General features: G+C 39.1%; 2 protein-coding genes and 1 long non-coding RNA gene across 7 annotated transcripts in view; 2 read left to right on the forward strand and 1 right to left on the reverse strand.

The window, feature by feature from the left end:
• LOC101745648 (uncharacterized) overlaps positions 1-8,355 on the forward strand; it is a 52,878-nt gene extending 44,523 nt beyond the window's left edge. For 3 of the 5 annotated variants that reach the window (XM_062670997.1, XM_038014183.2, XM_038014187.2), the window contains 3 exons: positions 4,428-4,698; positions 6,379-6,482; positions 7,039-8,355. In XM_062670997.1, coding sequence (XP_062526981.1) covers positions 4,428-4,698; positions 6,379-6,482; positions 7,039-7,279 — 616 coding nt within the window. In that variant the 3' untranslated portion in view covers positions 7,280-8,355. Of the gene's footprint in view, positions 1-2,661; positions 2,933-4,427; positions 4,699-6,378; positions 6,483-7,038 lie in introns of all 5 variants that reach the window. The other 2 variants (XM_038014184.2, XM_038014186.2) reach the window with 2 other exon arrangements.
• Positions 8,356-10,110: 1,755 nt separating this feature from the next.
• On the forward strand, positions 10,111-13,771 carry LOC110385691 (uncharacterized). The gene is made up of 3 exons (XR_005245209.2): positions 10,111-10,710; positions 11,547-11,753; positions 12,867-13,771. It is a non-coding gene; the product is annotated as an uncharacterized LOC110385691 (long non-coding RNA).
• LOC101744059 (zinc finger protein 676) lies at positions 13,463-17,108 on the reverse strand. The gene is made up of 3 exons (XM_004922210.5): positions 16,533-17,108; positions 15,516-15,700; positions 13,463-14,380 (listed from the first exon to the last, which is right to left on the reverse strand). Exons 1-3 carry the CDS (start codon positions 16,634-16,636, stop codon positions 13,878-13,880), a joined length of 792 nt encoding a protein of 263 aa, XP_004922267.1. The 5' UTR covers positions 16,637-17,108; the 3' UTR covers positions 13,463-13,877.
• Between the last annotated feature and the right edge of the window lie 136 nt (positions 17,109-17,244).

Genomic DNA, 17,244 nt, shown 5'->3' on the forward strand with positions numbered 1-17,244 from the left:
AAACACTAAATAGACAAAATAAAACAAATCACACAACTGCCTCCTCGCGCTCACGCCAAAAAGTCACGTTTATACAACATTCTAAAATCATAAACTACCCACATTAATTGAAAAAATCTTATAGTTTTAACAATAAACTGTGTTGTTTGTAGCGTTCATTGTCAAACCACGATTCCGGTTGTTTCCATTAAAACCAGTCATGGGTTTAGGTTATAGGTTAGGAGGGCAAACAATTTATTTTACTAATTAATTTTAATTAGATAAATCAACAAAGTATTCAAAAAAATGTTTAAAAAATCGCCATATTGACATGAGAAATATCATCTAAATTAAAAATACAAACGACAATGCAATAGGTAACAGCACATTGAAATAAAAAAAAAGGTAATTGATTGATTGAAATGTAATACAATGAAAAATCACAAAATCCAGTACAGTTTGTAATGATATAGTTTAAAAAAAAAACTGCAGTAGATACAAAAGAAAACAGAATAGATATGAAACTTGACTACGTGTGATTATAAAAATTTTGATTGAGTTTTGATTAATAGTGTTGTCCATATCATGAGTCATTTCCGATCCTGCGGATCGAATGGTAAACAGTCGACGTCGCCCCAAAACATGTCATTGCGAATCCTCCCGATTCACTGACGGAGCTTTTAGGTACCTCAAGCGCCGGTCATCGTTCTCGTCGAACGTCGTCGTGGCCTAACGGATAAGACGTCCGGTGCATTCGTGTTGAGCGATGCACCGGCGTTCGAATCCCGCAGGCGGGTACCAATTTTTCTAATGAAATACGTACTCAACAAATGTTCACGATTGACTTCCACGGTGAAGGAATAACATCGTGTAATAAAAATGAAACCCGCAAAATTATAATTTGCGTAATTACTGGTGGTAGGACCTCTTGTGAGTCCGCGCGGGTGGGTACCACCATCCTGCCTATTTCTGCCGTGAAGCAGTAATGCGTTTCGGTTTGAAGGGTGGGGCAGCCGTTGTAACTATACTTGAGACCTTAGAACTTGTATCTCAAGGTGGGTGGCGCATGTACGTTGTGGATGTCTATGGGCTCCAGTAACCACTTAACACCAGGTGGGCTGTGAGCTCGTCCACCCATCTAAGCAATAAAAAAAAAAAAAAAAAAAAAAAAAAAAACCCGTCGCTCGGGTCGGAAGGGCTCGAGGAGTAAATTAACCTACAGACACAGCCCGCTGAGTTTCTCGCCGAATCTTCTCAGTGGGTCGCGCTTTCGATCCGGTGGTAGATTCTGCGAAACACGGCTCTTGCTAGGGTTAGTGTTAGCAACGTCGTCAGGTTTGAACTAGGGATGGCGATCTCAAATCGATTAATCGAAGAATCGATTTCTCGGACCAAATAAATCGATTTTTTAAATCAATATGTCGTACTGAATCGATTCAGTGAATCGATATTTTACCCTTGAAAATCGACTTTCGAGTTTTTCTGTTTTGGTAAAAAAATATATATATATATATTTAGAATTAGCTGAATGTACTCACAATATTACGGCATTGCCAGTTAAATGTTTAATTACTTAAAAACTCGCGAGATGGCGGTATGTTTAGTTTTCGTCGCTTCTCTTTAGTAAAAAACACCTTCCACAAAATAATAGTGAAGAATTCGACGCAATAGAAGGGACTGATTTAGAAAAAGGAATTTGGGATTTTCATAAGTTGCTTTTCAAAAAGCAACTCTCTACATGTAATACACTTGCACTGGAAAGTCAAGGCTTAAACGAAGAGTTTAAACACTATTTATCACAGGCAGTTGTGCACCTAAAGTATGATCCTATACTTTATTGGCAAGAACAAAAAAACTATTTATCACCATGTTCACTCAATAGCCGTGATGTATATGAGTATCGTAGGATCATCTGTTCCCTGTGAGCGCCTTTTTTCGATTGCCGGCAACATCGCAAGTGATGAGCGGAACCGCTTGGATCCCATTAGACTTGACAAATTGTTGTAAAAAGCTTAGATATGAAGCATTGGGAACTATAAGCTATTGTTATCTACTCTCTTAACTTTTTAATGTAACAAATACATTTAGAAAATAAATGTCTTCTTTTATATCTGATCTGATATTTTGATATGGTAATAAAAATAATTTTAATTATTGAATTCCCTGAACTAATAAATTCCTGATTTTACTGATAAGAGATCCCAGAGATTGTTTATTATGGTATCATTTTTGTTTTTCATAAAATGGATTTATATTTACATTATAAATACAAATTTAAGATTTAGACCTCGATTTTTTTATGAATCGATTTATCAGGTTACGATTCGAATCGATTTAAAAATCGATCTTTTTTGGAAAGAATCGCCATCCCTAGTTTGAACCCCGTGAGCTCATCTACTAGTTCGGCGAATCTAGAATAACCCCTCGAGGTTACTATAATAGGTAGTAAAAAAATATATCATGATTTTTATGGGGGTGCTTACGTCGGGGTGGGGGCTCGGCTCCCCAGCTGCCTCATCTCGTGCATAGCACCCAATACATACCGAAAATGACTTGATGAAATACGTCATTCCAATGTTAATATAAATCATATTATATATAACGGGATTAGGGGACCGGATGGGGGGCATATCTAAGCTGTCAATGTCAACATGGTAACACTAAAAAAGGAAATAATTTCAGACACAGCGCACTTTTCACGCCAACGCTACCACAAACTAAAGTAACCGCCATCAACAAAATAGCCATGGGCTTGATAGGCAAAGCTATTTTTCATTTCGACGTGAAATGGTGGCGTGCGGACCGCGAAGCTTTCTATCTCTTCTGGCTGAAGGGAGATGGCCTTAGCAAGAACGAGACAGACGATTGGACCACCGATATCGTAGGCTATACCGTACCGAAGGGCTGCGAGAAATGCCTGACGTTTTGGATGAAATACGACACCGCGAAGATGGTCAGTGATATGTGGAATCTTGCATGCTTACCGCTGGCTCGGATTTAATGATGGCTTTGGTGTCCTTCCGACAAGAACGCATGGTCGGCGCCGTCACACACACACAAGCAGCTGACTGCCTAAATAAGAACCCTACTAAAGTAACCTCGTATATTAAAATCGCGTGGTTCGCGATTGAAGATCCGGCTGCGGACGATTTGTCACGAGTCGTCACGATCGGCTGCCTGTCTGACATAGATTTAGGAAAATGGTGGCTCTCGCTGGCAGCGATGCCTTCCGGATAACCACAGGTGAATAATCATCTGATAACAGCGCTGAACTTACCGTTTGAAAAAGAAAACAAACTATATATCTATACAAATAAACAAAATTGGAGTGTATGTTTGTAATATTGAAATAACAGCTTTTTACTACTTGCATATTAATATGTATACGGTACATACACCAAAATATATTTTTTGCAATTTTTGTCTGTCTGTCGGTTTGTATCGGATAATCTCTGGAACGGCTGGACCAATTTTGTCGAGACTTTCATTGATAGGTAGCTGCAGATATAAGGAGTAACTTGGCTACTTTTTTTAGACTAGCTTCGCCCCGCGGCTTCACCCGAGGCTGAAGCCGCGGGGCGCGGCGCAATAACCGCGGGTAACATCGCGGGACTCAGCTGTCAATAATATAATGACAATTTCTCTATTTTACACATAAAGAACCAATGATAAATACAATAATATTATATATTTCACCCTGACACAAATGAAACTAATTAACAGCCAATCGATTAAACAATTATTATCCGTTGTTTTAAAAGGAATTTAAATATTCTGAATTCACATCGCATTCGAACCATAGATTCGCCGTCGGTTTTTATCCGGATAACTCGTCTCGAACGTGCCTTATTATAAAATCGATTAATGTACTCGCGATAATACTCATAATTATCCTGTTTCGCAATCTTCTATCACGTTAAAAAAAGCTTTAAAGCTTTCTTTTTAATTATACAATTTCTTTTAAAAGATATAAAAATATACAATTTTTAAAAAACACTAGGTGTATAAAAGTAGTTTGTCGCTGATGGCGGTGGCTACGACACAAGCCACCAGTGGTTAGGACTCCAGAGTGAGAAACCTCACAATGCGCGCAGTATCGAGGATAACTGCCTTCTGTATCAGGCCCCAACCCAGCTACATTGTGGTGTGGTCTGGTTAATTACAAGACAGTAAGACAGTAGTGCTGAAGAAGCACTTTAAATAAGGCTGTATACATACTTGAACGTTTACACACTACAAGATAACGAAAGTTTCTTAAGGTGTTGATTGAAACTTTTCGCTATCAAACCGACACAAATATTAATTATTATTATGATTACGTCACAACTACGTAAAATCTCTAGACTTTGTCACTCAATTAACCGGCCAATAATCTGGTATAATGCACTGACATGGACATTAGCACAGCGCACGGAACTAACACGCACATTTAACATTGGTAATTTCAGTCACAAAACATTATTTCGACCTACCCTCCCAGGAAAAAAAATAAAAGCAATAAACAGCACGTCTATAGGAGTTGTAGACAAGATCGTACTGTCGTTCGAACGGGCATGGTGGCCGAAAGGTCTTAGTTTCTTCGGGTTTCTGTGGGACGAGAATTGCCTGAAGAGGGTGAGGAGTGAAGATATGTGGATGACGCAAATTTTTGGCGCCAGTTGCCCCAAAGGATCCGATATATCCATGACGTTGTGGACAAGTGGAAACGGGGCCAAACTGGTTTGTATGCATTCTGCTATCATTCGAAGCCAGGTTATATCGAGGGGTGAAAGACTGTTTTTTTAAGCGATATTTTTGCGACTTTAAAGGAGATCCATTTAAAGTTACAGAATGTTTGAATGGTGTAAATTTAATAGAGTCCAATTAAAAACATCGAACTGCTGATGCTAATACCAAATAAAACGAAACTTTAATTACAAAGGTAAATGTCGCCTCTATAAGTGAAATGGCGATTAAACCAAACAGTCTTTAACCTCTCGCTATAATAAAAATAGGAAATGCATGATTAAACTGTAGTTTTAATTAACTTAAGCGTCCTCTTCATTAGATTAACCCTTTCGCTACGGCTGGCGGCTATAAAGTGTTTCCCAGGAAACTGAACATGCGCACATCACCCATCAAGTATAGGTGAAATTTTGTAGCCAGTGGCTATAGTCACCCATCGTGTATATGCGGAGTTTTGTGGCCAGTGGCTATAGTCACCCATCGTGTATAGGCGAAGTTTTGTGGCCAGTGGCTAGTCATCCATGGTGTATAGGCGAAGTTTTGTGGCCAGTGGCTAGTCATCCATCGTGTATAGGTGAAATTTTGTGGCCAGTGGCTAAAGTCACCCATCGTTTATAGGCGGAGTTTTGTGACCAGTGTCGTATAGTTGATAGTAGCGAAAGGGTTAACTACATTACAACTTTAATAGCCATGTGCATGTTTGTTTTATGTGTATCTTGTGCATGATTGTATGATTGGGGGTTAAAAAAATTTATTGCTTAAACAAGTGGGCCGCGGTCCAACCATTTTTTAAATAGTTACCAGAGCCCATAGACATCAACAACGTATATACCGCCACCCACCTTTGAAACTGCTACTCGGTAGAAATAGGCAGACTGGTAGTGCCTACCCGTACGGACTCACAAGAGGTCCTACCACCAGTAATTTTTGGTGTATGTTGTTTTTGGGAAGGCGGTCAGAGACCACGGTTCTTGTTTTAAGTGATAGCCGACCTTATGAGGTCCAAGTCTCTAAGGTTGTTATATCCTTATATATACACAGGTCACCCTGCTATAACACGGTATATACGTTCCTACAAAGTCCCGTGTTGTGCGAAACCATGTTATATGAGACAGAAGCCAGTACAAAAAGGAGGGGAATTTTTGTGAATGAAACATTTCAACCTTTTATTTCTTTATTTATTTTTTATTGCTTAGACTGGTGAACGAGCTCACATCCGACCTGATATTGAGTAGTCATAGACATCTACAACGTAAATTTCACCCACCTTGAGGTACAAGTTCTAAGGTCTCAGTATAGTTACAACGGCTTCCCCATCCTTCAAACTGAAACGCATTACTGCTTCACGACAGAAATGACAGTGTGGTGGTACCTACCCGTGCAGTGCGTACTCACAAGAAGTCGTACCACGAATAATTACACAAATAATAATTTTTTGCGGGTTTCATTTTTATTACACGCTGTTATTCCTTCATCGTTGAAGTCAATCGTGAACATTTGTTAAGTACGTATTTCATAGTTGGGTTATGAGGGTTTTAGGGAATTTTTCTTTTCGTGTTATAGTGGAACCGTGTTGTAAAATACCGTGTTATAGCAGGGTCACCTGGATGTATTCTTTTCTTGGTATCTTAACGTAAGACCAGACTATTTTAAACTGGATCGAATACCTTCAAGGTGGAGAAGTTACCCGAAGACGTGGTCAAAAGGAAAATAATGGAGATACTCAGGAAATTTCTGGGAAAACACTTCACTATACCGGAACCGGTCGCAATGATAAGGTGAGTATTTTTGTTTTTAGATGAGAAGGTATTTTTTTTCCTAGCCTAGCCTTGAGAGGTTATATCATCGTAATCCCAGCGTGTAGGTGAGCTCTCGGGGCTCAAACCAGGAGGTGTTGCTAACACTGGCCCTAGCAAGAGCAGCGCTTCACAGAATCTACCTCCGGATCGGAAACGCGGCCCACTGAGAAGATCCGGCGAGAAACTCAGTGGGCTGTATGTTTGGGTTAATTAACTCGCCGAGCCCTTCGTCGCAAGCGACGGGTTCGGGGACGGATCTTCCATTCTCTTCTATCAGTCGTCATCTCAACACTCACTCCTCTCTCTCTCTCATATCGTCATTCGCACACTCCATCCATGTCTTCTTTGGTCGACATCTTCCCTCTCTACCTTGCACTACCATTTCCATACATTTCCTAGTCTCTCTACGCATCACATGTCCATACCACGCTAACCGTCCGCTCTTTAATTTGTTGATTACCATGTGTATTGTGTACCATATCTTTGGCAAATAAATCATTTGAGTTGAATTGAATTAATAAACGTTCATGCCTAGGTCGGACTGGCACAGCAATCCGTTCACACGAGGCAGCTACACTTACGATAACGTAGACGCGCCAAAGTACCCTGACGCCAGGATCCACTTGGGCGAACCATTGCTGGACTCTGCCGGTAAACCAAGGGTCCTGTTCGCCGGCGAAGCCACGGATCCGACTCATTTCTCGACTGTACACGGCGCCACGGATACCGGGTACAGGGAGGCCATGAGGTTACTACCCGTAACGAGTAAAATATAAATTAACAATAAAATTAAACAAAAAAATCACAAAGTCCGAGACAGATGCCCTTACTCGACAAGATGCCGCTACTCGACAAGATGCCGCTACTCGACAAGATGCCGCTACTCGACAAGATGCCGCTACTCGACGAGATGCCACTACTCTACAAAATGCCGCTACTCGACAAGATGCCACTACTCTACAAAATGCCACTAATCTACAAAATGCCACTAATCTACAAAATGCCACTACTCTACAAAATGCCACTACTCTACAAAATGCCACTACCCGACAAGATGCCACTATAAGTTCTGTAAATAAACTAATAAAATCTGTTTCGATTCTATTCGTAATCATTTAACAGAGTTGCTGTAACAGATTTGTTTTAAATCTCTTGAAAATAAAAATGTATGTAAATGTATTTATATCAAGATGAGGCCATGAATTTGAAGTTGTTTAGATAATTTATTTCAAACAGCTTTGTCCATTTGTGCTTGCCATAAATAGTTGAAGCAATCCAATAGAGGCTATTTTTATAAAAAAAATTGATGACCTAAATAAGTTTATTACTAAGTAAAAAAATGAAATTAATTTAAAAAATGGATTGTAGAATTATCGATAGAAACATAGTGGCTTAGAAGTTACCAAAAAAAGAATGTATATCTTTTTAACAATGTAAGTTGCATTTTATTTACTAATGATTTTTTTTTTGTATATGAAATTCGGTATCCAAACTCCGCGAATCTATGAGATTAAGTTGGATTAACTTAAAGTTACTTTGACTTTCTAGTCTAAGTATATTTATAATATTCATGTAGAACCAGAAAAATAAGCAGTACTTTTTATACAATATTTTGTATTTAGTTTATAAAGGACTCATATTTTTTTTTTAACAATACAATAAATATATATTTGTGTATAATAATTATACATACCATAACTTGAATTATTGACTATTTAACTTTCATGATATTTAAAAAATATTACCTAAAATTATTTGAAGCAATATTTTGTAAGGTATTCTAAAAAATATATTTATTTATATAAGAAATCTTATACATACTTGAAAATAAATATTTTTGTTAAAATTTTAATTTTTGTTATTTTATTTATAATATTTTTTGTAACAGTAAATTCTTATGCAGCAACGGAAACAGCCAAAGAGTTAATATGTTTTGTTAATTTTAAAACTCTTTTTTATCAAGAATAAAATAAAGGCGCGTTTGATGGACGAACGTAAAATCAAATGAAAACTATTATAAAAATGTATTTTTTTATAACCTCCATAAATTATATCGTAACATAAAATGGATTGTTTTCGCGTATTTCGCGCGCTTTTAGTTTTGCCTATTCTTGACGTTTCGAGTTTGTTATTGAATACACAGTTGCCAGATTCGAACGGAACTAAAAACGATAGTTTTACACATTTGAACATCGATAGGATAAAATCGATTTGCATCAGTAGGGATGCGATTTGTAAGTCGAATGATACATTGCTATGTGCCGTTAGGAACGATAATCAGAGGGAATATAAAGATTTCGTTAATTCCTGCTATTTATTTTTGGAGAACATGTGTGATACACCGGACAACGGTAAGAACTGTATAATCGATTGAAATCCTAAGCATCCTAACATTGAGTACAGAGGCTGTCACGGCATCATCCCTTTACTCGGGTTTTTTTTTCCCTACCTAAGCTGGTAGCCTTGAGAGGCTATTCCAGCGTATCCTTAACTAGTAGGTGACCTCAGGGGGCTCAAACCTGACGACGTTGCTAACACGAACCCTAGCAAGAGCCGTGCTTCGCAGAATCTACCACCGGATCTGAAACGCGACCCACTGAGAAGATCCGGCGAGAAACTCAGTGGGCTGTGTCTGAGGGTTAATTTACTCGTCGAGCCCTTCGTCGCAAGCGACGGGTTCGACGAGAACGGCGACCGGTGCTTGAAGTACCTAGAAGCACCGTTAGTGGATCGGGAGGATCCGAAATGACGTGTTTTGGGCGACGTCGACTGCTTTCCATTCTTTCCGCAGGATCGGGAATGTAGTTACCGGCGGCCACGATTCTCGTGTCGTGCCGCTTTATCGAAGTGGTTTACTCGAGACCGACCAGTGACAAATTTTGATACAAAACCTATTGTCATTGAAGTGATAACTTCATAACGGAGGGTAAGACGCTTCGTTACGTAACGCGTTACGGCACCAGTCTGTCTGGCTTCCCTTTCTATCACGATCGTGGCAGCGGTACCGAGAACGTATGTAACTCCTAACTATTTATATATCATTTTCAATTTATGTTACAATATTCCTTACATTATCATAATAATATATATGTCGGAGAAATCACAATTATTAATACCATCGTCGGACATCGTAGGGGTGAATAGGGTGATCGAGCTGACATCGTAGGGGTGAATAGGGTGATCGAGCTAAGAGAAATATTGAGTAAACCATTCACGTTTGTTATCTTAGAACAATTTAGAAATCTTCTCTTGGCAAACGAAAACGAATGACAGTTCTTAAGACGGAAGCACCGCTCTTCAAGAAGGCTGGTTAGTATGTCTTGTGTGATGGCGTCTACGCGCCTCCATCGGCTAGACTCTGACGTAGCACGAACTTAGCCGAGTTCCGACGATACTGCAATCGTGCTGCCATCTCTCGAAAATCGTGCTGCATTTCGTTTAGCTACCAAAGTAATGACCGTCTCCGACATAAATATATAAAATTTAAGTGATAACCTAAGCTTTTCTCAAGTTAAACAATTTCAATATTAAATAGTTCAACTTAGATTAGTATAGGTTACTATCGCTTACTACAAAAAAAAAAAAAAGAAAAGTTACTATCGATTTTGTCAGGCATTTCGAAGCGCTAACGTTTTTTTTTCTTCATATTTCCTGATTCCATGTGTAAAGGAAGTGAAATTAGGTACGAGTAATATTATATATATTCATAGCGTAGGCCTGATAGTTTTACGTGATAACGTCAGCAGCAGAACTATTCGAACTGCTAGCTCTGACATCACGCGAGGGAGAAATAAATGTGTCACAAGCCAACGCTGGGGTCGATCGTGCCTCTCTATCGCTTATTCCGCGCTCTCGCTCGCACGCTCAGGCTCAGGCGGAACGTGACACTTATTCGCGCGTGCAGCCGGTTTTCACCGATTTATAAGATGTTATCACGTCCAAAAAGACTTTAAAGAAACTGTTTGAGTTTTTCCTCACACGATATATTCCATCTTTTGACACACAGTGGAGACGCGGTTTTGCCGAGTGTTAAAATTCACAAAATTTTCAGAATACTACATAGTCAGTGATGGTACTTGTTCAGAATATTTGAACGCAAGACGGGATTCGTCTAAGCCAGAAAACGAAACAGCAAGTAGCGCTAAACTAAATCAAAATGTCACTCTACAATTTAACAATAGAACTGATAGATTCGATTACGTAACTAGTGAGTATTGTTACGTCATTTGTGTGTAATTTAATCTGATTTATAATAGGGTGGGTAGACCTCCCACAGGGTGAGCCGACGACCTATTGAGGTTCGCGGGGATCCGCTGGATGCAGGCAGCACAGGACCGGTCTTTGTGGCGAGGCTTGGGGGAGGCCTATGTCCAGCAGTTGACGTCCATGGGCTGATAGAATAGAAAAAATAGAATAATCCGATTTCAACTACTGTCTCTATGTCGTTTCGTTTTTCACACCTGCCTGTGGACAACACTGTACCAAATAATCTTAATCACATTAAGTAAATTTAGCTGTTACTTCATGTTTCTTTCTATAGCAATAAAAATCCCACTAAAGTGTACTGGTTTGCTTTGAGAAATTGTTTGAAATGACTTCGTTAACTTTTTATAATTGCACCACAGCCGCCCAAACCTTCATCATTACTGGCTGACTGCGTGCCATCTCTGCAACGCTTTTATAGTTGATACGATATCCCTAGAATCGTCGAGAACATTCCTCACAAGTCGTGTATTTTCGATTTGTGTGTTTCCGCTATCTGACAATAGATGGCGTTCTACTTCTCGAGCGTTCTAGACGTTACTAGATCCTTTGATACTCGTATCGGCTTTTCGGCGATAGATGACGTGACTCTTACCGGCGTAACAAAATCCTTGCTGTGTCATGTCCTTCTTCAAGTCCAGAGCTCTTGGCATGCACGATTTTCATGAGCTCATTTCGTCCACTCAGAGATAAAGCTGGTAGATATTTTTAGTGAAAATCCTAAGCGATTTAGCGAAGTTCTATCGCGGGTCGAGGTAGTTTTATGCATAACATTTTTAGAGGAACCACTCCGATCTCAAGAAGCGACTTACAGTACTCTGTACGAGGTGGATACGGCATTTGATCTTCACTTGTGTCCCTACTCGTGCCCAGACACCTACTCCCCGGTCTGCCTGAACGTGAACAGGAATTACGGGAAATACTTAAAGATTTACACATTTATCAATCACTGTTCGGGAGATCTGTATTATTGCAAACATTGGGAAGGTACAGAACTTTGATATTAAACAAAATCTATATCCTTTTTTCCTTTAAATAGTCACGTGGAAAGCAAGTGGGACTTTTTTTTTATTTTATTTTTATTGCTTAGACGTATGGACGAGCTCACAGCCCACCTGGTGTTAAGTGGTTACTGGAGCCCATATACATCTACTACGTAAATGCGCCACACACCTTGAGATATATGTTCTAAGGTCTTAGTATAGTCACAACGGCTACCCCACCCTTCAAACCGAAACGCATTACTGCTTCACGGCAGAAATAAGCGGGGCGGTGGTACCTACCCGTGCGGACTCACAAGAGGTCCACGTGTCTGGTTATAGTGTTGACCGCAGGAACCCCGCTACTCTGACCGAGTTTTGACCCCGGACGGAGATCGGACGCCGGGTGTAAGAGTGCAGGGGAGTCGTTTAGTGGGTGGGCCCTAAATTCTTTGGGCCCGCGGTCTGCTCTCAACACCTGCAGATCGTTGAGTCTCACATACCCCGCGCGCCCCCTAGGCGCGAGGACCTCGTAGGAGGTTCGGCCCTCGGCCCGAAAAAAAATAAAAAAAAGGGTAGCGCATTTAGGTTGTGGATGTCTATCCAGTAACCACTTAACACCAGGTGGGCTGTGAGCTCGTCCACCCATCTAAGCAATAACAAAAAAAAAATCAATGTAAAAACTCAAAAATCTTAAAAATGGTACTTAACCCTTCATCCACTCATGTCTTCAATTATGAACCGACCGTGTCTGTTCTTTTAGATTTTAGAAGAACTAAATCGGTGTTCGAACAACGCGAAATTTACGAACTAGTAAGTCGTAGGGGATGGTCAACCGATGACTGTTATTGTTTTAGATTTTCGCCGACTACCCACATATTAGATAATAAGATTTTTACGTTAGGGCTTACGTTTAAAGAGGTGTAGGGATTTCATTCGACTTCCGTCAGCCGTGGACATAGTAAAACAAACTACTTTTCCTGTTTAATCTAGCGTTTTCCTGCAAGAAGAGAGTAACAAACTTACTCCATACATTCTTACAAACTTTCGCGTTTATAATATTAGTAGGAAGTAGGATTCAAGGAAATAAAACTATTAATTATTATTATTTTTTGTTTAGAATTTAGCCCACCACCAGGCGAAGACTCTGAGAAGGTCACCAGTTCAGCGCTAAGTTGGTCCTTTTGCGCCTCATCGAGGTAATAGAAGAAAGCCATCCGGCTTTGGAATGAGCTCCCCTCCACGGGGTTTCCCGAGCGCTATGACATATCCTTCTTCAAACGAGGCTTATGGAGAGTACTTAACGGTAGGCAGCGGCTTGGCTCTGCCCCTGGCATTGCTGAAGTCCATGGGCGACGGTAACCATTCACATCAGGTGGGCTGTACGCTCGTCTGCCTACACGGGCAAGAAACTTTTTTTTTACCATAATTTAGTTTGAAACTGCAATATGGTGGTAAGGCGTCTTGCGAGCCCATACAGTTAGGCCTAGTTCTGCCTTAAAACAGTAATGCGTTGCGGTTTTAGAAGGTGGAGCAGCAATGTACTATAAAACCGAGTTAATCATTCGTTGACAATTACAGATACTTATTATTCACTCGATTCGCGGAATCGTCATCGTCGCTTGGCCACTACGGCTGGTTATCCGGAAACTACCGGTACAAACACATAATGGCACCACAAGAACGCATGCCCGGCTTTGGAAAGTAAACAAAAAATAAAAATATCTCAAAATAAGTTTATTTCATGTATACCTTTGCCTATTGTGTTATATACTTATTCTTTTATTTCATTTTATATACATTACTCATAAACTCAAACTTCATAATTCAATTTAAAAAAACAACATCAAACAAACAAGTTCTTCTTACAAAGTCCAAATGCTTAAATGTCAATATCTATAGTCGACTATAATACATTGTTAAATTCGGAGAACAAAAACTCATTTATTTATATTTTAGGAGGGAACTTGTGACTAAAAGCATAATAAACAGAGCGCGATATTTTTATTTCCCTTTGCTATAGGGCCTTTTTCCATAGATACGGTATCGCGTGTACTATAATTAAAATTTTGACAATTAAAAAAATATATTTCGCGCCAAATTTCTATGCACACATATTCTCTCCACGACGTTATGGCGGCAAAATTTGACATTTCTTCAGAACGCTCAAATCGAAACTGCAATCGCTCAAATCCTGTTCGGGGTGATGAATGATGTGCAACAAAACCTTAACTTTATTTACCGAAGACCATTCGCATATTTTACATGTGAAAACGTCTTTGCCGCGAACTTTTCTTTTCACGCCGTGTTTCTCGTGTTTGTGCCTGTTCATCGCCTGATGACAAACCTCTAGACCGCACTCATCACACTGCTTCCTGCGTTTCTTGTGAGCGAAATAAACGTTCATATCGTCGAATTTCTTCCCGCACAACGTGCACGCGATGATAACCCGTTGTTTCTCGTTGCTGTGCAACTTCTTCTGGTGGGAATTCAACATGCGATAGTTCCGCGCTATGTAAGGACAGTGCTGACATCTCAACGGGTTATCGGGCCGGTGGATCAGTTCGTGCTTCTTGGCGTATTTCTTCGAAACGCTCCTATAAGGGCAGTAGGAGCATTTAAATGGTTTTATACCTGGAATAAATTACTAGGACATTAATATTTCATTATTAAGTAGCAATTTAACGGTTTTTTTTTACTATTTAAGCTGATAGCCTTGAGAGGCTATGTCAGCGTAACCTAACAAGTAGGTGAGCTTACGTGGCTTTTGAGCCTGACGACGTTACCAACACTAATCCTAGCAAGAGTAGTGTTTCGCAGAATCTACCACCGGATCGGAAACGCGATCCCCTGAAAAGATCCGCCGAGAAACTCAGTGGGCTGTGTCTGTGGGTTAATCTACTCGTCGAGCCCTTCATCGCAAGCGACGGGCTTGACGAGAACGATGACCGGTGCTTGAGGTACCTAGAAGCACCGTTAGTGGATCGGCAGGATCCGAAATGACGTGGCAACTTAACGACAAGTCTCTATAAGCGTGTTATTATTGTATGAAATACTTGTTATCTTGATCACCCGTTTTACTGAGATTGTTCACAACAGAAAGAAAACCACTCAAATTTCTTACTTAACTCATGCTCATTAATGCCTCCGACAATGAAGGGATAACATAGTGTGATCAAATCAAACAGATGATTTGCGTAAATACTATACCATTATAGACATAGATCTGGACCGTCGAGGGAGGTGGTGGCATTCGCCGTTAAATGATTGTCCAGATTAGTATTTACTGCTAACTCGCATGTTTGATGTGTAGCTATCATGCTTTTTAGGGTTGGATGCATTGATAATGTCCTGACCATTGAAGATGTCCTTACTATATTATAAAGTTTTTATTTTTTATTGCTTAGATGGGCGGACGAGCTCACAGCCCACCTGGTGTAAAGTGGTTACTGGAGCCCATAGACATCTACAACGTAAATGCGCCACCCACCTTGAGATATAAGTTCTAAGATCTCAGTATAGTTACAACAGCTGCCCCACCCTTCAAACCGAAACGCATTACTGCTTCATGGCAGAAATAGGCAGGGTGGTGGTACCTACCAGCACGGACTCACAAGAGGTCCTACCACCAGTAAGTATTCATGCAGTAAGATGATTGGAAGCATAAACAATCACTGCCCATCTTCTATCATAAAGCACCCTTTGCGATACTTATAAATTATTTGTAATAGTATATTTTATGTCTAATACGGAATCAGAAAGAACTCACCTTGATGTATCCTAACATGTTCTTCGAATCCACTTTTATTGTATGTCGAGTATTGACACATCGAGCATTGAAAAGCATTTTCTCCACGGTGTGCCCTCCGTATGTGTTGACTTAATTTCTCTTCACTGTCTACGGTTCTATTGCACTCATTACACTTGAAATTCTGGATGCTACTCGTATTGGTGCTGGAATATTATTTATTTATATGTAGTATGATCGTTTTAGACTTTTGGAAGTTATTCTATTTGAATTTACTACTTATTTGTGTAATTACTCATGGCGAGGGCATAGCTTAGGTGGCAAGGGTATAGCCACAACTTGCTTGCTTATTCTGATTTCTGATTTGAAGAGTAGAACAGGATATCAAACTTCAAATGTAAAATATCTGCGAGGCTCAATTGCTCTTTAGCACCAGATAGGTTATTAGCTTACTCCACTGGGCTTCAATATTGAGAAATAAAGAAAAAAATAATATGTTAAATAATAATGACTGAGAGAGAGAGAGAGAGAATACACTTTATTGCACACCAAAACACAATTCACATTAAAATCAATCAACAAGTAGATATGTTTGTACAAGGTGTTCTTATAGCTAAAAGTTATCTCTTCCAGACAACCGTTTCATTTACAGAAATCCTTGAAACATAAAGAAATAGCAGGTATGTTGCAATGTGCTATTAGTGTATTACATTATTACAGAAAATATAAATAACAATTTGTAAGTATATATAATAATTTATCACTTTATCATTATCATTTTTTCTAGGAGCCATTTAATGGCATCATCATTTACTGATGCTGACTACAGTGGTGCCTAGTTTGTTTCTCAAATGAAGTGAGGGACTTAATTAGCATATTTGTTAGTGTGCTGTAAGTGTCAACAAGTATCTTCAAAGAATCTCGTCTGGAATGTGTTTATTTCTGTCACCTATAAAACACCAGAAAGTTCTAGCACAGGGCTCTTCAATTTGAACTTTTTTTTTTAATTGTTGATGTTAATATGGGCATTCAACATACTTGTTCTGGACGGCTACTGTTTCCGTAACAGGTTCTTCGGGTGTATATACATTTTTGTATTCAGTAGCTACATCCACGAAAACAATGGGACCATCTTGCGACATTCCGTGATTAATGGTCACTGGAAAAAAAGGCGTTTGCCACACGACAAAGGTATTTCGCAAAAATATTCTAAATTAGAATTTGTAGATTCGAATGAACATTATTAACTAAATTAATATTTAAATTTTCATTTTTTCTTTTAGAGTGGTTTCTTGTATTTTTGCATATTTTTTTACAGATTGTCCGAGTTTTCTTGACGATTAATACTGTTTATTCCAAGACAGTCGAATACCACAATAATATGAGGCTTTAACATATATTGCGATTGTAGCTATGCATAGCTTTTAGACAGCAAAAAATTTTAAATTCGGTAGAAATTTAGTTAATGATTTGAACTATTTATATTTGGCGGCAATAATAATTTTAAGTTTAAGTAAAATTCATTTTTTAAATTTTTTTATGTTCTAATCTGTTAACGCGAAAACAACAAACACAAACTGACACAAAGCATAACAAACGTCAAACTTTTTTTTTAAAGGGATTTTATGACCTTGTCACTAAAACCTTTAGGCCAAGTCTTATTTTAATTTATATTCTTATTTTTATGAAAAATGAAGTCCAATGGAATGACGATGATTAATTTGAGATATTAATCAACTGAGATGAAATT

The sequence above is a fragment of the Bombyx mori genome, chromosome 11 (genome assembly GCF_030269925.1).
Source record: "Bombyx mori chromosome 11, ASM3026992v2".
NCBI classification, from domain to species: Eukaryota; Metazoa; Arthropoda; class Insecta; order Lepidoptera; family Bombycidae; genus Bombyx; species Bombyx mori.

Bases quoted from the DNA above. Each gene is read 5' to 3' on its own strand.
- LOC101744059 (XM_004922210.5), bottom strand. From the start codon at position 16,636: ATGTCGCAAGATGGTCCCATTGTTTTCGTGGATGTAGCTACTGAATAC. The intron at 15,701-16,532 runs GTATGTTGAATG...ATAATATTCCAG, and splicing joins ACAGTAGCCGTCCAGAACAA to CACCAATACGAGTAGCATCC. The intron at 14,381-15,515 runs GTGAGTTCTTTC...AATTTATTCCAG, and splicing joins ACATGTTAGGATACATCAAG to GTATAAAACCATTTAAATGC.